The 21,775-nt window shown below is 41.1% G+C and overlaps 1 protein-coding gene across 1 annotated transcript; it reads left to right on the plus strand.

Annotated features, from left to right (window-relative positions):
• The first annotated feature begins 1,181 nt into the window (after positions 1 to 1,181).
• LOC145391447 (uncharacterized) lies at positions 1,182 to 20,823 on the plus strand. Its single transcript, XM_080266059.1, has 7 exons — positions 1,182 to 1,239; positions 8,681 to 8,802; positions 10,733 to 10,848; positions 11,937 to 12,109; positions 17,547 to 17,740; positions 19,256 to 19,366; positions 20,644 to 20,823. Exons 1-7 carry the CDS (start codon positions 1,182 to 1,184, stop codon positions 20,821 to 20,823), a joined length of 954 nt encoding a protein of 317 aa, XP_080122185.1.
• The last annotated feature ends 952 nt before the right edge of the window (positions 20,824 to 21,775 follow it).

The following is a 21,775-nucleotide window of genomic DNA, read 5'->3' on the forward strand; positions in this document are numbered from 1 at the left end:
GATATTACATAAGAGCATAATGTACTCTTCACCCTACTCATATATTTTGTTCAGTTACTCTTACATCACAATATAGCAATGCCTACTTAAGTATGTGTTTGATGTTTTTACAATTCAGTATACTTCCTATTTTATCGTTATTAAACATCCATACGACTTGTTCGGAGGAAGATGGGGAGGGAGGGAGATGTTGGGGAAGGGGAAGGGAGAGAGAGAGGGAGAGGGGGACAGGTACGGGAAGGATGGGTAGAAGGGTAGAATGTGTAAACTGTTTCGTATGGAGCACAGCTAATCCTTATCAGTCTCCCCACAATGTCATAGCTGTGTGCATGTGTTTGTATACCTTTCTCTTCCTTCGGGTATGTCCCTCATTTTGCCACCACACGTACGTACCATGATCACCACAACTATCCCTGTTATCACACCTACCACTACCACCACAACTATCCCTATTACCTCACCTATCACAACTATCCCTGTTACCACACCTACCACAACAACCACTGCCACCACAATTGTCCCTATTACCACACCTACCACAGCCACCATTGCCACCATAACTATCCCTATTACTACACCTACCACAACCACAACAATTTTTACTACAACTACCATTACCACCACAACAGTTACAATTGCCACAACCACCACAACAGTCACTTTTACCATTACTACCACAATTACCACTAGTATCCGTCACCACAAATAGCACTTACTGCACCTGCCAATATTAGCACAACCACCACTATCATCACAACTATCACTATGACCACAACCACCATTTCCACCACAACTATCACCATTACCACAACTATCCCCTTTACTGCAACCACCACTTTTATCATCACCTCCGTTATCACAACTATCACTACTGCTATAACTGCCACAACCACCACTACCACCACAACCATTAATTATCACCACAACCTCCACTGCACCCAACCAAAACCACCACTACACCACAACCATCCCCACAACTACCACTATCACCACAAATACCACCATCACCGTATAAAGCCATATATTTATCTCGAAGTTTAACATACCCTGTAACTAAGTCTTTCTATCTCTCCTTGCCTTTCTTCCTGTGTCGATCTTTCGTTTTCTTTCTGTCTACCTGTGTATCCATTAATCTTTCTCCGTATCTCATGAAACTCTGTACCCTCAGTGCGGCCCCAGTCATGTCCAGCAAGAAGCCACACACCACCACCATCCCAATCGTCGACCTCGGCCAGTTAGGTGAGTAACTGAACACTGATTCTAAGTTAGGTGTTATGGGTTACTTATCACTTACTGTAATTTACTAAACACTGTTTGGAAGTTAGACGTTGTTTGGGACAGAAGCCCGTAAAAAAATTATGCTGTCGGATCCGACCAATGACGGCTTCATCTCTTGATTTTGAAATGTAGTTTTTCTTCACATTTATATAATTATTGCATTCACTCTTGTCATAGCAGCACAGTGTTCAGTATACTATGTGCCAAAGCCATGTTCTGTTTTATGGACAGGCTGAAAAGTTGTAAACAATTTTATGAATTTAATTAATATCCTCTCCCTCCGTCATACATGAATCATCAACGTACAATCATAACATCTCATGCTTACCAAATATATTCATTGGTCCTTCGTTTGCATGATACTGACCAACACAAAGTCCTGAAATTGGGGATCTCTGAACCAAGAATTGTTGAACTATAGGATGGGAACCATTGCGTGAGACGAAACTCTGATATAAAAGAAAAAGAATGAAACATTAAGAATGAGTAAAAATGTCTGTGAAGAGAGGTAGATTGAGACATACATAAATACATATACACATACATACATATAGGCATTAATATGTCATGTAATAATTATAGACATGTAGAATTACAGGCATTAGTATACAGGGTGTTCAGTAAATATGTAGCAAAAATCAGGGGGGATGTTCCGGAGACGATACTGAATGCAAATTCCTAAATGAGCAAAGGACTTGGTAATGAGTACATGGAATGTAAGAGGAGCAAATGATGAGGTGAGAGAGAGAGAGAGAGAGAGAGAGAGAGAGAGAGAGAGAGAGAGAGAGAGAGAGAGAATGTCCAGGTGCTTGAGGGTGCGAAAGTGGATGTATGTGGAATAACTGAAACAAAATGGAGAGGAGAAAATGTGAGAGAATGGGAGTATGGATGGGGTATATGTGCAGGAGTAGATGAGAATGAGAGGGCAAAGGAAGGAGTGTGTATAGTTGTGAGTAAAAGATGGAAGAAGAGCATAAGACAGTATGGATCAGTTGGGTCAAGGATTGTGTGGGTAAAGTTGAAAGTTGGAATACAAATGTGGGAGATTGTGTGTGTGTATGCGCCAACGCAAGATCGTGCTAGGAGAGTGAGAGAAGAGTTCTGGACAAATGTGGAAGTGTGCATGGAAAAGTTTGGAAGGAATGAGAGAGTGTTTTTGATTGGTGATATGAATGGTAAAGTTGATAATGTGAAGGTGGATGGAATAGTTGGTGAGTGGGGTGTGCCTGCTGAGATAGATGAGAATGGGAGTGCGTTAGTGGACATTTGTGCTGGGAGGGGGTTGGTGATAGCCAATACCCTCTTCAGGCATAAAATGATCCACAGGTATACATGGCAAGTGATGAGAAGGGTGGGTGGTGAACTGAATGAAAGGAAGGCAATGATTGATTATGTGTGTGTGGATGAAAGGATGCGAAGATGTGTAAAGGATGCAAGAGTGTATAGAGGTTGGGGGAATGGACTCTCTGACCACTACTTGGTGGTGGCCAGAATTAGAATGCAAGTAAGATGGAGGAATAGAAGAAGGGAAAGACGAGAGGAAGGAGTAGTTGCAAGGAGAGTGGAAAGGTTACAAGAGGATGAGAAAAAGGCAGTGTATAAGAGAGAAGTGGAGGAACGATTGGGCAAATATGAATTGGAGCAGATGGGAGACGTGGAAGGTGTGTGTAAGATATTTACAGAAGAAATATGTGCAGCATGTGATGTGGTGTGTGGAAGGAAGAGAAGACGGAACGGGGTGCAAGGAACAGCGTGGTGGACTGAAGAGGTGAAACAGGTTGTGGCACAAAAGAAGAAAGCATACAATGAATGGATGAGAAATAGGGGCGTGGAAGAAGTTGAGAGGCGGAAGAGAGAGTTATATGTGGAAAGGAAGAGAGAGGTGAAAAGATTAGTAAGAGAGAGTAAGAAGTGAGTGGATGAGGAATTTGGAAGGAATTTGAGTGTAAAGTGGAGGGACTGTAAGAAAATGTTCTGGAGAGAAGTGAAAAGAGTAAGACAGGGTGGAAGTGAAGTTAGCAGGGGAGTGAAAGATAAAAATGGTAGATTACTAGTGGAGAAGGGAGAAAAAGTGAGCAGATGGAGAGAACACTTTAAGGAATTGTTGAACGTAGAGGATGGAAGTAATGCGAGTATAAGTGGCTGGGGAATGGCTGGGAGAAGGAGGGAGGTGAGAAGACAGGAAGAAATCAGTAGGATAGAAGTTGTGGAAGCAATGAAGAAAGTTAAATCGGGGAAAGCCCCAGGAATTGATGAAGTGTGTGGTGAAATGCTGAAGCATGTGGGAGAGATAGTAGTAGAATGGATGTGGAAGATGTGCAGATTGGCCTGGGAGGAAGGTAGAGTCCCGGAGGATTGGAAGTCAGGTATAATTATTCCCTTGTACAAAGGAAAAGGGGAAAAAGAAGTGTGTGGTAATCATAGGGGCATTTGTCTTCTTAGTATAATAGGAAAAGTGTATGGTAAGATACTTATAGACAGAGTTAGAGAAAGAACAGAGAAATTAGTTGGAGAAGAACAGGGAGGCTTTAGGAAGGGAAGAGGTTGTGTAGATCAGATATTCATTCTTAGATCTTTAGTGGAAAAGTTTCTAAAGAAGGGAAAGAAGTTGTATGCGGCTTTCATGGATTTGGAGAAAGCATATGACAGGGTGGATAGACAAGGATTGTGGAAAGTGTTAAGAATATATGGAGTAGATGGGAAGTTGTTGAATGCTGTGAAGAGTATGTACGATGGTGCGAAGGCTGCAGTGCTTGTGGATGGTGAACTAAGTGAATTTTTCTCTTTGAAAGTTGGGTTGAAACAGGGATGTGTCATGTCTCCATGGTTGTTCAATCTGTACATGGATGGGGTAATAAAACAGGTACAAGGTAGGGTAGTGGATGTTGGAGTGGCCCTGGTGAGAGAGGATAGTGTTTGGAAACTCCCTGTACTGTTGTTTGCGGATGATACTGTGATGTTGAGTGAAGACGAAGGGGAGCTGCAAGGCTTGGTGGATGAGTTTGAGAGAGTGTGTAAGAAACGGAGCCTAAAGGTGAACGTAGGGAAGAGTAAAGTGATGGTCTTTAAGAGAGGTGAAGTTAGTGAATGTACAGCGAGTTTGGATGGTGAGGAATTGGAAAATGTGAGTACGTTTAAGTATTTGGGTAGTGTGATGAGCAAGGATGGAGGTTTGGAGGGTGAAGTGCTTGAAAGGGTACAGCAGGGAAGAAAGGTTGCTGGTTCACTGAAAGCAGTGATAAGAAACAGGGAAGTGAGCATGGAAGTGAAAAAGTTACTACATGACAGTATTGTGATACCAACTCTAACGTATGGAAGTGAAGCCTGGACATTGTTGGAAGGACACAAGTCAAGAGTGAGAGCAGTGGAAATGAGTTATTTAAGAGGAGCCTGTGGAGTCACGTGGAGAGACAGGCTGACGAATGAGGATATAAAGGAGCGTTGTGGTGTGGATGTGGATGTGATAGGAAGCGTTATGAGGAACACACTGAGGTGGTTTGGCCATGTGGAGAGGATGGAGGGTGAAAGACTGACGAAGAGAGTGTATGTGAGTGAGGTGGAGGGGGGAAGAGGGAGGGGGAGGCCGAGGATGAGATGGAGGGATGGGGTGGAGAGGTATATGAGAGAGGGGGGTGTGAGTTGGGAGCGGGGCAGTGAAATGGCGGGGGACAGGGCGACTTGGAGGCGATTTCTTTGTGGCCACCCCAAACGGGATTGAGGCGTCTGGCAATAGATAGATAGATAGATAGCATATTGCGAAATCTCAATAGTTTGGGGGTTACAGCACTCCACAGATCGGCTCTGGATGTGTTGGAGTCAGGGGACTGTAAATGAGACGTCCATCATTTACAATGAGATTTATTAACAATATTATACAATATGCTAGACACTGGTACGTCATTCATATTTACAGCAAATGTTCACAACTCCGGCCTCCTTGCTCAGTGCATGCTGCAGCCCGTTGCAGAAGTGGCTCACGGCTTTATATTGGTAGCAACGATTTTCCACATCATCCACATGATCGATTCTGATTTTCACCTATCTACCTGGCTACTTACAGTACATACCTCCCTATCTATCCTATTACATACATACATACATACTGTACATACATACATACACGAAGTAAAAGACGAAAAATAACTTTAAAAAACGAAAAACAATTAAAGTGTTCAAGAAGTCTTAATCAGCAAGTCAAGATACGATCAGATAAGCCCCGCCGTTCAAATCGGGACGAAGAGAGGGGGGAGAGGTAGATGGGGACAATCCCCGGGGCCCGGGCCCGAAGGGGGGGCCCGAGACCTCCAAGATAGTGTTAAGTGGAAAGAAAATATAATATGTATCATGTATTACGTGAATGGAGTGCAATTTGCATATATAAAGTACTGCATGAATACATGAAATCATAGGAAACTTTAATGTATTCATTTGTTTCTTTCCATTACACAATAGTATTTCTTATTTTTCTTTACATAATATAGCCTACATGAACTATAATTTCCTTGTAGTTATTATCGCTGTTTTGTAGACAGGGAGGGGAAGGTGCTATGGCACAGCAGAATTCTTTGGGCAGTACATCAATGTGCCATTACACACTGGTTAGGGAGCACTTTAACCTTGAGCTAGACATAGAGTACAATACTCGTATATTCAGCACAATTTTCAGGGGAAGGGGGGCCCACTGTCGATAATCTTGCCCAGGGTCTGGTGATGGCTGTCGGCGGCCCTGCCCTCAAACGATGGTCGGACAATAGCTTTTCTAGATGTGGGATCACTTCTAAGTGGAGCGGCTCTGTGCACCTGTCTCTCACTAACGATCCCCGGACATGAGGTGCTTCGCTTCCATAGTTTTTGGCGACTTCATTCTCATTGTTTAACCATGAGCTTATTAATTACAGTCTCAAAAACTTTATCAAGAGAAGATGTGATAGCTATTGGTCTGTAATCAGAGGGATCAGAGGAACTTCATTTCTCTGGAACTGGGTGAATACTTATGACTTTATTTATCTATGAATCAATGTCATCAGTGTAGGTCCCTGCGGTTTTACGAGCCTGATTTTCTAAGTTCATGAAAAGAGGAGCAGAACAAGCGACACTACTTTTGTTGGTGACTGTGCTGTAAAATTAGGTCTTTGGAGTGTAGGAATTAAACTATTGGCCGTCATGTCCCCGCTGCTGTGTAATTCACCGGGTCGGTCAAGATCACTTGATGGTCGTGATGGTCAGCTTTTACCCTCCCGGAAGGGAGCTGAGAGCTCATATAGTCCGATCTAAGGGAAAGGCTGTGACTTTCACACACGCACACACCCATCCCCTTGCTCAATGGGGACAGTATCCACCCACTTCGTCAGTGAAACATTTCGCAGCCTGAGCGAGCCGCGAACTCCCGTCTACCAGTTGGCAAGCGAGATCGTTACCACTGCACCAGCGAGCGGTGTGTGTGTGTGTGTGTGTGTGTGTGTGTGTGTGTGTGTGTGTGTGTGTGTGTGTGTGTGTGTGTGTGTGTGTGTGTGTGTGTGTGTGTGTGTGTGTGTGTGTGTGTGTGTGTGTGTGTGTGTGTGTGTGTGTTGCGGTCACGTGATCAGTTTATTTACTCCTGTCATTGTGTGTTAATTTAATACCGTAAGCATAATAGGCTCTTTGGCAACTCATCCTTACTAGTCCATTTTTTTAATTTGACACGTTAATATACCCTTATACGTTATCTGTTCAGTCTATGTCGTTACTAAAAAGATATAATAGACGTACAAGTGTTAAAGAAGCTGCAATGGGTGAGGTAGTTTTGGGTCAAATAATGTGATGGGTGAGATAGATAGCTTAGAGTTAAATAACTGATAGATAACTAAGAAAGAGGGTGATATAAAAACCTTATTGTACCAGGCTAGGAAGGATTCTTAACACCTCTTCTTAGGCGAATTACTTTGAGAATTAAACCTTTACTGCTTAAGTGGAATGATTGCAATGATTTTAAAGAATATTCTTGTGTCCGAACAGACCTAATTATCTGCAGTCGATGGTGTTCTCTAGGTATAGGTATTTCTCCCATTAGTGTAGTTTACCTATTTGTATCTTTAGAATTTAGTGTAGGTTAGAGATTTGCCTGTTAGGTTTATTAGTTTTAGTTTTAGTTTTTATTTAATTAGGTATTTTTATGGGTTATATGAAAAAGGAAAATGTATACCGGTATATTATAAAATATTAAAAAATAAATAAAAAATAATTAAAGTATACATATGTAGGTGTGTGTATATGTGCATATGAAGGTGTATATATATATATATATATATATATATATATATATATATATATATATATATATATATATATATATATATATATATATATATATATATATATGCCTTAACGATCAGGGGCTTCGGCCTCAATGGCGAACAGACCACTAGAGGTTTATTGGTGACTGCATTAACACTCAGGCTCTTATGTCTCTCTCCCAAAAATGTAAAATCGTCTGGGTAAACTGGAATACAATACTGAGCAGTTCCAATGATGACAGGTTTAACAAGGGAATTAAGCTTGTAATATTTTAAAACTAGGTTAGTGGCTCCTTTTCTTTCACAATCTTGTTTCTTATATAGTTTGAGTTTATGTTGTAAGTGACTGAAAACGTGTATTTAGAAACTGAACTAACCTCATCGACCCTCGTTAAAATATATTATGATGAGGTCGAGGTGTTTTACTTGCGGATGTCAGGCTTCATTGTTGCTGCACTGTGCGATCTGTATGCATTATCATTTGTTTGGTCAGGTTAGACGAGGTTAGTTTAATTTGGGAAACACACACACACACACACACACACACACACACACACACACACACACACACACACACACACACACACACACACACACACACACACACACACACACACACACATTCCGGACCACCAACATTTCACTTAAAAGAAAGAAAGAAGATGAAGGATATGAGAGAGAGAGAGAGAGAGAGAGAGAGAGAGAGAGAGAGAGAGAGAGAGAGAGAGAGAGAGAGAGAGAGAGACTTCCAAAAGATGAGTTAGTACCTAAAGTAGGTGCTGACTTCAAATTCTTTGTCCTGAGTTTCGAATAAAGTTTTTACCACATTCTCGGCAGGAACCCTCCTTCAGGCGCAGGGGAGAGTGGGGGGGGGGGACGGTTCATTGGATAGGATATCCAACTCGCTACTTTAAGGACTTGAGTTAGAATCTCGCATCAGTCAAGCTGCTGGACGTATTTTATTTTCCCTTTGTCCCTGTTTACCCAGATGTACAACTGGGGACCTGGATGTAACTTCGACTGTTGCCGCTAGTGTTGTAGGGGGAAGACGGAGAGTTATGCAAAAAATGATCATCTAGATGAGCCCTGCGCAGTCAATAGGCAAGAGTCTAAACTTTCTTCTTCTGCAGGCTTGGGTGTTGCTGGGGGCCCGAGCGAGGATGAGCTCCAGCGGGTGGCAAAGGAGCTGGGAGCGGCCCTGACCGGTGTGGGCTTTGTGTACCTCAAGAACCACGGCATTCCCAGCCAACAGGTGGGTTGGTGGGTGGCAAAGCTTTCTCCACTCTGACTTATTGGCTCTAACTGTTTTCAACATCATCACCATCATCATCCTCTCTCTTTTAGGAAAGACTTCCAATTCACCAGTAGGAGGGACGGCTGTTTCCAGTCCTGCCTTCTCGGGAGTAGGCCTGAGCACTGTGTTGTCAAAAATGAGAGCGCCAAGGTGTGGACCGAAATCCAGGTTTTGGCGATAATTTTTGAAGCATGCGGTGGCGGTAGTACACGTGTGATCTTTATATCGTTGCTGACTCCACGTTGTATTTTGGGATGCAGACTGATCACATCAAACAATTACAGGTGTTCCATCAGTGACAGTCAAAATCCAGGGACATGGCTCACACCATGGCGCACTCAGTTTATTAAGTATTTTGATCCCCAGTTTACAAGGGGTAATCGATTTTCTCCACTGTTGGCTTTGGGTGTCTTCGGAGTGTTGTAGGACCTCTTCTTTCGTGATATATATTGTATTACATCGTTCTTTCGTTTTTTATAAAGGTTCCAACATGTCACCTAACAGCTGTTCTCCTCGCTGCTCGCTCTCTATCAGCCTCTCTGTTCAGTTTCTTATTGATGACCTAGTTCCCTTCAGTCTGAGGACATTATTTGCAGTTTATTCTTCCTGCTACCGAGTGATTATATTCAGCTTAGGTGATGGTGAAGGAGTTAAAGAAGCCTACATGCAGCTCTAACAGTTCGAAAAGTCAGTCCTGAGCCGAATAACACTTTTTTTTTTTTTTTTTTGTTTTGAGGTAGCAAGAATGAAATATGAATAACGCTTATGACCCAAAAAATTAATGATCTATTAATATTTTGCATTTCCAAAGAGGGTTTTTTTTCTCCTCGGTTTCTTCTTGGTGTTCTTTTTGTCGATGCTTATTGCCATATCCTTACGACTTTATTTCTTTGACTGGCCTGAAACTTACTATGCATGTACAGTCAATCAATCAATCAATCAGTCAATCTATCCATGTATTGCCAGACGCTGTAATCCAGTAAGGGACGACCACAAACAAATCACCTCCACGTCGTCCTGTCCTCTGGCATTGGGATGCCTTCCCTCCAATTTACACCCCCCTCTCGCATAGCTCTCACCACTCCATCCATCCATTTCATCCTTGGTCTCCCCTTCCCTCTCCCCCTCCACTTCACTCACGTAGACTTTACCAGTCAGTCTCTCATTCTTCATCCTCTCCACATGGCCAAATCATATATCAGAAGATTCCACATCCATATCACAATGCTCTTTTACTGCCTCATTCTTTAGATAACCAGCCACATAGTTTACCACTATTATTATCGCCATTATCCGAATTCTAATTCCGAGATAAAGTAAAAAAAAAAATGACATGTGATAGTTTATTATACAGTTAACATCTAGGCCCACAAAATTCATTTTAAAGGGACATTTCGTTCTACGAATATGGATACCATACTCAAATAAAGACCTTTTAATTAGTTCCAGTTTCGTTAGAAACCCAAGCATCATTCAAATGTGTATTTGTATGTCGATGAAAAGAGTTGTTTTCCAAGCAAACCATTTAGTATTATCAGCCACTAATTATAACTCAGGACCTATGTTCTGTGTTCTGTTTTCTGTGTTCTAATTGTGTTCCATCTGTGTTCTGTGTTCTAACCGTGTAGAGTGTTCCAACCATGATCTATGTTCTATGCTGTAACTGCGTTCTAGTTCTAATTCTCTTTAACTGTAAATCTCTGTTCTATGTTCTTACTGTGATGCATGTTATACTTGTGTTCTACTTTCTGTGTTCTAGCTATTCTATGCTCTGTGTTCTATGGCCTGAGTTCTATGTTCTATCTTCTATGTTCTAAGTGTGGTTTAACCGTGATGTATGTTCTGTGTTCTATGTTCCGTGTTCTAACGATGACGTCTGGGTTGACAGGTAGAGGCGGTGTTCTCGAGTGCCAGCAAGTTCTTCAGCCTCGGGAAGGAGACGAAGCTGAAGTATGAGAAGGGACCGTCACAGAGGCATGGATATGTAGCTGTGGATAGGGAGAAGTACGTCTGAGAGAGAGAGAGAGAGAGAGAGAGAGAGAGAGAGAGAGAGAGAGAGAGAGAGAGAGAGAGAGAGAGAGAGAGAGAGTTGATCTAGTCTAACCATTTCTACTCGCTTACTTATTTTCTCATTTTATTCTTGCTATCTTCAGACGATTTTATTCAGCTTTCGAGACTTTTTTTTTTTCCTTTTCCAAACTGGGGCTTGGTAGATCTAGCCCTCACAAACCCCTTTAGTACTAGATTTTTTTTTCCTCTTAAGTTGAGTAAAGCTTCATGGTGGCACCAAGAATAGGTCAAAATGGGGAGGTGACACCAATCCAAGGCGTTAATCTTGCCAACAATCCTGCTGGCTATACACGGTGTTTGGTGTCTTGTAATGAAGGAGTTAAAAAAAAAAAATGATATCCCATTTCATTACCAAGGCGCCTTCTGATTTCATTGTCGTTACTGACAGACGATTTCAATCTGTCTCCACTATACCATTTTTATTCTAATTTGGCTTACAACTGCCATATGTCCATCTTGAATGCTTAGTTGTAACAATAGTTTACATTAGAATATGATGGTAGTCACAAAAATGTGTCCAGGAAAGGAGCAGGACCATAGCATTGTCTTATTCTGCTACTGAGCTGCGGGACATAGGTTGCAAGAAGGCTAAAATCTCCGCAGTGTTAAAGTGAATGAACTATAGCAGAGCCGCATGCCCTTGTCTGGCCTGTGCAGGGCAGCTGTTGTGGTTTGTTTAGCATAGTAATAGTGTTGGAGAGGGACGCCTTCACGTGATGGCACAGATATGACCAGCTGGCAACGCTGTTCAGTTATGCAAACGTCCCTCAGTTCCCTTCCTGTCTTGCTGAAAGGAGGATGGAGTATTGCGGGAGGAGGGAAACTTCAGCCTGCAGTCTATTGGGTTCACACTCAGATGAGCGTGGAGTTGCAATTACTACGAAGAAACACACACACACACACACACACACACACACACACACACACACACACACACACACACACACACACAGTTGCTCTCACCACGTCAGGTGTGAACCAAAGGACGCCATAAGTTGATTCGTTCCTTTCCTCCCCGGCAGGCTGGACGCCTCGGCCAAGTTCCTGGAGCTGCGTGAGGCATTTAACGTGAAGGACATGAGCTACCCGTTGCCTGACGAGGAGGTGCCGGAGATGAGGATGGCATTGGAGACCTTCCGCGCCTCCTGCTGGGCCCTCGTATCCAACGTCCTCACCGCCATAGCCATCGCTATTGGTAAGGCTGGAGGTCGCAGGAGAATCTCGTATGAGGTTAGGTGACTCCCCAGCATCTTTTCATCATATTAAAAAGCTCTGAACACTTCTTCCATACCAGCCTATTAAGTGACTACCTATCACTTCTTCCTTAACATTTATTTTTATTACGTGATGCTTTTTCTTACCATTTTATTATGAAAAGTCTCCTTGACATGAGGAAAAAAGCATAAAGTAGGAGTACTGTCAAGAGAAAGCCCATTAAATAGCTCGTACATCCTTTCATCCATTGTTCCAGCCTTAGAAATCCTCTGCTTCACTTCACCGACTCAGACGCATTTGAGACTTCTGGTCGCATGCTTACATAAAAAAGGAGTGTCATTCTAGACCTGTGCGATCGACACGCTCCACGAGTGTATTCTGCAGTTTGATCGTATGCTTAGTCACACTTGAGGCGCCCGTTACTAGAAGGGCGTAACCACCAAATCCGTTTTGCCGAGTTAAGGTTAAGCAGATAAAATATCTATATTAATGATGTATTAGATCAGTTGAATCGACTAGTGGAGTGTTTTTCAATTACATGAATCTTACACCAAAATATTATTTTTGTAATATTTTATAGGCAATTATTCAACAAACCTACCTACCAAACCCTCATGAAAATGTTACTGACACGTAGAACTGTGTGTCCTTAAACATCATTAGTAAGAATATAAAAACCTTTAAAAATCTGCTCGTGCTTTGAGTTATTTATATATTTTAATGAATTTTATAAGTCTGAATTTTACCAATGGTTTAGATTTAGAACTGGAAAGTGTAATCCATAATCAGATGAAGGTCTGGATACGAATGAAGATATTTAAAATGTGCACAACTACTAATCCCTCAAGGTCAGTAATGCTTGAGTGGAGTGATGGAGAGTGAGGTGGGAAGTTAATACATGAGGAAGTTTTTGTCCAAGTCAGATTTTGTCTCTCCCAGCCAACATCCCTCCTTCTCTCCTCTTCTCTCTGACTGCTGTAGACATCCTCAAAGAAGCCCTGGAATTGATATGACGCGTATTTACAGAGATCCCTCAAATCTTTAAGCTTCACTTGTGTAAGCCTGACTCAACTGGGGCACTCGTATTAGGTAAAGAGAAGACCAAGGGGATATACTCCTCCTCCTGGTCCTCCTGCAACCAAATGGGCACTGGATCATATAGAGTCAGGCCATAACCTAGCTACACCTTGATGCCCATCTTATAATCGCTGACAATGATAAACATTTTGGTATTCTTGAACCCACTGCCACCAAAGCCAGCCTTGGTCACGACACCCTGGAGCCACGTGACTCCCGACCTTATTTCCGCCCATAAGAAGGTTGCTTTATCTTTGGAAAAGGGTACCACATGGTGAAGAGAGGGTGAAGGAAGGGTTTGCTGTGAAGAACAGAAAATGGCCGATGTGGTGGTTAAGCCCTTCTTATACCAGGCGCCTGAATTGTGGCATAGAAAAGATTAGTAAATGTGATGGTGTGAAAAGAGTGGTTTTGTATTATTTCATTATACGAGTATTACCTGTATCTGAGAACGATTTTGAAGAACCTTCATCTGCTTCACATTTTTCGCAGTAATTTTGGCATTCAGATATAGCTGATATGTAGCACACCACAAATGTGGAATCCACAGTTTGTTCAAGCATACCAGACTGTGTCGCTGTCGCATGCGACTCATGTACTCCACATTTTGTTTCAGCATACGACCATGAGTCCTTCTGTTGACTGGTAATATTATTTGTCTTGAATATACGTTCCCTGTTCCATTTCTTAATACGCATAATAAAAAGCCATGTTAATAATTCGAGGATTCGTTATTGTCTGGGTTATGGAAGTGGTCTGTTGTGAAGAACACTGAATTTACAGAAGAAAAACGACTCAGTAGAGATGTTGCCTGATTTATAGCTTAGAAGGCTTTTGATGAACCCTCAGCAGGAGAAGATAATTTAAAAAAAAGTTAGGGGAATGGAACATAAAAGTAAACTAGAAGCAGCAGCAGAACCGGAAGAAGAAGAAGAAGAAGAAGAAGAAGAAAAGTAACAGTCAGTTTTTTTTTTTTTTTTTTTTTGTCTGCTTCAAGGTGTAGAGGTCAGAGGCTGTATTATATTTGGTTAGATGACCGGCCTGCTATCCTTGGTGGCATCTGCATATGAATGAATGTGATTATGAGTGACAGGTAAGAGATCATTAATTTGAATTAGGAATAGGGTTGGAGCCAGAACTGATCCTTGTGGCACACCGGCGTTAATCGAGTGGAAATCGGAATCATCGACTTTTGCTCTTATCTTTCTGTCACTGATGTATGAGGAAATCCATCCATCCATCCATTGCCAGACGCCATCTATCCCAAACGGGGTGGTCAAGGGCTTAAAGTTAATTGTTTTACAGGGAAATCAGAGGAACAAAAAATAATAGTCCCTAACAAGAGAGTCTGGATAGCAAGGAACGGTGCCACACTTCGTCAAAAGCTTTAGAAATACCAAGAATACTGGATGAGTTTCTCCATGTTGGTAAATTGACTGATGGATGGTGTGAGTCAAGAGACTGAGAATATCAGCCCTGGGTCATTCGCGTCGAAAATCATAATGTATGTCACTATTTAAGTTGTTGGATTCAAGATGTTAAACAACGCGCATATCAAATACAGTCTCAAATACTTTACCAAGAAAAGATGTGATAGCTATTGGTCTGTAATCAGAGGGGGTCAGAGGAACTTCCATTCTTCGGAACTGGGAAGATATTGCTTCTTTCCAAGAATTAGGGAATGAAGAAGTACATATGCATAGTATGAACAATTTAGCTAGAACAGAAGCTGATTCTGGGGAACACTTTTTCAAAACAATTGGAAAAATTCCATCTGGACCTGGAGCTTTGTTGGTTGGTAAATTATCTAGGATGGATATAAAGTATCGAGTCTGTATCTTAAGTGGAACAATTTCGAAAAAGTCAAGTTCTAGTAAAGGCACGTTCTGACTGACTTCCTCTAAGGTAGAATTTCTGGCAAATGTACTGGCAAGGATGTTCGTTGTACCACGAGGGTCATTAATAGCCTTACCACCTGAAGATTTGAGTAGAGGAATGGGTGATGACTTGTTAAAGTTATTATTGAAAGAACTGAGAGTTGACCAGAATATTCCATTGTTATTAGAATTATTTAATTGTTTGGATGCTTGGTTGTGAAGAAAGTTTGATTTAGTGAGAGTTATTATTGCTTTTGCATGGTTTCTAGCAATTTTAAATTGACTGAGCGATTCAGATGTTTTTTATTTTACGTAAAAGTCATATGTTAAGGATTTTTGGGTCGTTGCTCTAGCACAATTGCTATCAAACCATTATGGGGAGTCAAATCTTTTAGTGAATTGTTGACTGGGTATGAACAATTCTGTATCAGCTTGTATTAATTCATTAATGTAGGACTGGGTAGAATTGATGTCATAATAATAATAATAATAATAATAATAATAATAATAATAATAATAAAAATGATAATATGAGAAAAGCAACAACAACAACAACAACAACAATAATAATAATAATAATAATAATAATAATAATAATAATAATAGCAATAATAATCATAATAATAATAATAATAATAATAATAATAATAATAATAACAACAACAACAATAATGTTAATAATAACAACTAGAGCAGCACTCAGAGGGCGCATACCTCCGGCAATGCCGGATCCGGATCTGCCCCCAAATTTAATCGATCCTTTCTTAGCCCACAGTCCACCCTTCCACAAAATTTCATTGAAATTCATTGATAACTTTTGGAGATACTGTGCGATAGGATCCGGATCCGGATCCTCCTTTAAATATAAAGAATTCTTTCTTGGCGTATGACCCACCCTTCTACAGAATTTCATTGAAATTCATTTGATAACTTTTGGAGATACTATTCTGTACGATCCGGATCCGGATCCAGATCCGCCCCAAAATTTACTAAATTATTTTTTGGCTCATGGCCCACCCTTCCACAATATTTCACTGAAATTCATTGAGAATTTTTGGAGATATTTTGTGAACAAACAAACGAATGATTCTGGATCACAACCAAAATCTAATCGACTGTTCATTGAGCCATACTCTACCCCTCCAAAAAATTTAATGGAAATCCGTTCATAACTTTTTTAGTAATCCTGATAAAAGACGGACAGACAGACAAACAAACAAGCAAACCAACGTGGGGTAAAATATATACCTCGCGGAGGAGGTCAATAATAAAATAATAATGATGATGATAGTGGTCGATTTTTTTGTTTCCCCAAAGCGCCAGTTCTTCGAGGGAATTCACTAGGACTAAAAACTTCGAAATAACATTACCACCAGTAACTCAATAGTAGTACTACACCAGACCCGAGATTCATTCCTCGTGAAAGGAGGAGTGTTAACATTAAGTGGAACATTATTCAGAAATAACAATCTAATATACTGTCAGAGGAGACTGCCTTTCCAAGTTTTGGCGAATACATAGCGAACTGGAAAGCACCCAGAGAGTGCATACCTTCGCCAACATCAATAAGCTTTAAAATTTATTGTGATAAGTCTTTTTTCCTACCACATCTATACTTCTTTGGTGTCACAGCGTCAGTCAGTTAATTCTTTAATTCTACGATGATGCTTTGCCCCGTTACAGGATCTGAGGAAGCGCAGACCTATGTCGACGCTAAAAGAATTATAATAATAATAATTTGTTCCTACGTACGGATCCGGATCCATCTCAAAATCTAATATTGTAATCTCTTCAATGACCCACTGTCCACCTATCCACCAAACTTCACTTAAATCCGATAACAACTTTTTGAATTCTCTTGTCCACAACCAGACCAACAGACAGACAGATAGACACGGGTGAGTACATAACCTCCTCTAATGAACTGGCGGAGGTAAGGATTAGGCCATCCAAAGAACTCATTTGTTCTCTTAAAATTAGCTGTGTTTCGCTAGTTATTAAAATTCTTCAGGTAACTCAGGGAATATATTAGATTTCCAGCAAAAACATTTGCCGTAATATGTCACCACATTTTAGTCGAAAACCTATGAAATTCTTGCTTAATATTCTGAAAAACTTTGTTGATTTCTCATCTTTAGGATTCAAAAGTCATTGCAGCTTTCTCGTTATGTATAATTATGGGGTCGATCAGCATTTATGTCAAAAACTTTACCTAGGTCCGATTAAGGGTCGTATTCCAAGATGCATCTTACTCTTCGTGGCTCCTTCTTCTTAGCGATTTGTTATGCCCTTTACGCCTTGATGTTCTATGTTATTCATCCATATTTAGTACGGACATGCTGTGCATCAGTAACATACTAAAGAATACTTAGATGTAATATGCAGAATAAATCTCTGAGGAAGAGGTGCTACGAAGCCTCCTATGCCACCTAAAACACAGCCCCAGTCATACTACATTCTCAGACCTGGAACGAGACTTCTTCACCTCAACCCAGGAGGAGCTCTTCAAGAGCGGTGGTGAATCGCTTGCTGTGCTGCGGATGGCCTACTACCCCACTGTGCCCGCCACCGTCCCGCCCAACACCATCCGATGTGGTGCTCACACCGACTACGGCACCATCACACTGCTCTTTCAGGACGATATGGGAGGACTCCAGGTCAGCTTAGGTTAGATTAGCTGAGATGAGGTCATGGGAGGTCAGGATAAGAGTGCTTTAACTTAGGATAAATAGCGTTAAGTGAGATTAAGATGGACTGCAACACCTAGGAAGACTCCATGTTTGCTTGGGTTAGGTTAGATGAGGTGAGGTCCTGATAGATTAGGATATATTAGCTTAGGATTGTGGGTTAGGTAAGATTAGGATCATTTGCAATGCATAGGAAGACTCCATGTATGACTGGATTAGGTTAGATGAGATGAGTTCATGGGAGGTTAGGATAAATTAACTTAGGCGAGGATAAATCACAGTAAGATGGATTATGTCACCACCACAAGGACGACATAGGAAAACGCCAGGTTTGTTTGGGTTTGGTCAGATGATGTCATGTTATGCTTTGTTAAGTTTGGTTTGATTAAGTGGGATTAAATAAGGCTGAGTTGGATAAAATCATTGCAGATGCTGGTAGATTAGCTTCGGTTAGGTGAAGTTTTAGTAGGTGAAGTTAGGTTGTTTTAATGTAGCTTAGTTTAGGTTACATGAGACATACTATTTCAAGCTTTATATTAATGAAAAATATTTCAAGGTCGGTTAGGTAATCTTTGACATGATTTACAAATGATTTTGTTAGTCCGTTCAGGGAGAATTAACGTCGGTTAAGTCGGATTAGATTATGAATATTTCGGGTGGAATAAGTCAAGTTCGGTTTTGTTCGGTCAGATCTGACGACGTTATTGACTATTTAATGTGGAATTTCTAGTTCCCACTGAATAGGTAGGTTAGGAGGGTAAGGAAGGAAGGGGAGGGTGGAAGGTTGAAGGGCATGGAGGAAGAGAATGAAGAGAAAAAAGAAACGTGGGAGAAATGGGAAAGAAAAAGAAAAGAGAGGGAAAAAAAGAATGAACTAGTAGGAGACTCAGAGCTACGTAAAGCAAGATCAGGAATGAGCTGTTGTCAGAGAGGGGACATGGAAGTCACATATCACCAAAAATACAAACTACGGTTCTGTTTTATTTTTCTTTATTTAAGCATAATTATCTCTGGTTCATTTACAAATTACAGTAGATAAATATAATGAAAGAAAAGCATTCGGGACCCGAATGCTAATCGCCTTGCAGATTATGCTGTTGGCCAAGTCCAAGATTTTGGCTATATCTTGACGCCCTGAAAGATACATGTTGATAGCTCAAGCCGTTCATGAGATATAATGGTGCTAAAGGAGGGCGTTAAAAACAAGTTGACCTTTGGCAGCCATTTTGCTGACCTTGACATTGACCCCGAGTGCCCATTTTCGGACTCGCCCAAGATTTTGGCCATATCTTGGTACCCTGAAGGTTTCATGTTGATAGGTCAAGCCGTTCATGATATATAATGTGAACAGACACACACACACACACACACACACACACACACACACACACACACACACACACACACACACACACAGGCGGGCAAAAACATTATCGCTCCACCTTGTAAAGGTGGGCGATAATTTTAGATGGATAATGTATTTAGGTGCGTGACGTGGAAGGGCGATGGGTGGACGCCACGCCCATCCCGGGGACCATCGTACTCAACGCTGGGGACCTTCTTCAGTTCTGGACAGGTGGAAAATATGTAGCCACGGTAAGCATGAAGTTTGAATAGTTTTTCTGTTGTTATTCTGAAATGATGGTTTTGAATAACCCCCTCCCCACCTCTCTCTCTCTCTCTCTCTCTCTCTCTCTCTCTCTCTCTCTCTCTCTCTCTCTCTCTTTATTCCAGCGAACGCCAGACGATTGTATTCAACTAAGAGTTAGTCACAGGAACCCGAGTTTAACAAAGTTATCTGGTTCCGAGAAACATTGATTTATTTACTTTTATATTTGTCACACTTCAGGGCAGTCGGGAAACACGATCAACGGTGCAGGGTTCTGTTAATCTCTTCATGTATACATTATATTTATGTTAGTTAGCTCCAAGATAAATTGACTGGGTTATTGTATTTCCTACTGCATTTTACAGGTGCCACGTTAGACATGATTCTGGAGGACTGGCTTACCTTGGGCATTATTTATTCATTCGTATATTTATTTATTTCTCACCACTAGAAAAAATGAAATAAATATGGGGATAAAAGATCGACTATAATTTCACTACATCTACTTCACAACTAAGGTATGTTCGTCACTTTCCTTCTGTGACGCATTATCGAAAAAGGAATCATCTTTGTGCAGAGAAACCATACCAAGCCTCTCTCAGCTTAGGAATATTAGGCAGCTGAGGACATGAGTAGAAGTGGTCGAATATTAAGGGAACTTACTTTACTGATTGCACATTAATCGTCGCTGTCTTGTATATCATCATCATCATTATCATCATCATCACCATCATGACCCTGTTGCATATATTCGTCATCCGTCACACACGCTGGATTCTTTCTCACACTCACTCCACACACTCTTTCCTTCCTTCATTCACCCACTTTCTTTACTTTTTCTATCAAACTTTTTTTTTTTTTTTTTTACATACGGTACTCGATCCATTCTCACACATTCCTCTCTCACACGCTCACTTTTCCTTCTTTCTCTCAATCCCTCTCCCCCCTTATTTTCAATCATTTTAAAATTTCTCATACATCCACATTTTCCACACATGTTTTCACACACACATACACTATTTCTCGCTCTCACATATATCACAAACTCTCTCCTCACACTCACTCTACATTCGCTGTGCGTCTCACACTCACATTCTCACACCATTTTTCACACACTTTATCGCACACTCTCACTCTCATTTTTCACACTTTATTCTCTATACACACACACACACACACACACACACACACACACACACACACACACACACACACACACTCATAAAAATAATAATAATAATAATAATGACTATGATGTTCCCAGGAACACCGCGTGATACTCCCGGAGGAGGAGGTGAGGCGTCAGTCCCCCCGCCAGTCGATTGCTTTCTTCGTGGTCCCGAACGCAGAGACCCTGGTTCGCCCCCTTGACGGCTCCAACACCTACCAGCCCATCACAGCCAAGCAGCACATCCTTAATAGAATCAGGATGACTTACACCTAAAGAGAGAGAGAGAGAGAGAGAGAGAGAGAGAGAGAGAGAGAGAGAGAGGTGGTTAAAAATGTGCTACTATGGACATTTCCTTACCTAGAGAGAAGAAAAAAGAATAATTGATAATAATAATAATCCATCCATCATCCAATCCTTCATTGCCCCATGAGGAGCGTAGGAGCCCGGGGCTATGCAAGTTGGTCTTGACATTTAAGATACAAGTGACCAGCCTCACTCATCCCTGAATGGCATTACATGAGCGATAAACCCCAACCACCCCTTGGATATAAACTTTCACCGGCTCAATCCGATTGGAGCGCCGTAATTAACCACTAAGCCACCTGGCGCCAAAATTTGGTTATATGGTTGCCACCCAACGTAGTAAATGGTTTCCTGGTGTACAGGAAACCATTTGGCTTGTCATTCAGTGTAGAGTCACCCAAAGGTAGAAGTAAGAGGAAAGAATGAAGGAAAGGAAGACAGAAGAGGGAGTGTAAAGTCACCCGTAGGCAGAAGGACGAGGAAAGACTGAGGGCAAGAAAGACAGAAGAGGATGGAAGGAAAGAAGGATGGAGGAGAGGAAAGGGCAGACACCCGATAGCAACACTACATCGAGTGAGTGGATGGCGAGCGCCCCCACCTACCACTAAATAATAATAATAATAATAATAATAATAATAATAATAATAATAATAATAAGAGAGAGAGAGAGAGAGAGAGAGAGAGAGTAGTACTGTGGACTTACACTTACCTACAGACAAAATAATAATAATAATAATAATAAACAGGAATAATAATAATGATAATGATAATATAATGATAATACTGTATTGGTATTGTTTACTAGTTTAACTATTATACAGGACATCAGTTAACTTCTAATTAACATTCAGTCTGAATAGTTTTCAGTGTATTTCTATATAATCCATTCACTCCTATTGATATATATTGTTTTATTTTTGAG

This window comes from Coenobita brevimanus, chromosome 18 (assembly GCF_032717465.1).
Source record: "Coenobita brevimanus isolate Jiangsu-jjx chromosome 18, ASM3271746v2, whole genome shotgun sequence".
Lineage (NCBI taxonomy): Eukaryota > Metazoa > Arthropoda > Malacostraca > Decapoda > Coenobitidae > Coenobita > Coenobita brevimanus.

Bases quoted from the DNA above. Each gene is read 5' to 3' on its own strand.
- LOC145391447 (XM_080266059.1), top strand. From the start codon at position 1,182: ATGTCCAGCAAGAAGCCACACACCACCACCATCCCAATCGTCGACCTC. The intron at 8,803-10,732 runs GTGGGTTGGTGG...CTGGGTTGACAG, and splicing joins ACGGCATTCCCAGCCAACAG to GTAGAGGCGGTGTTCTCGAG. The intron at 17,741-19,255 runs GTCAGCTTAGGT...TAATGTATTTAG, and splicing joins ACGATATGGGAGGACTCCAG to GTGCGTGACGTGGAAGGGCG.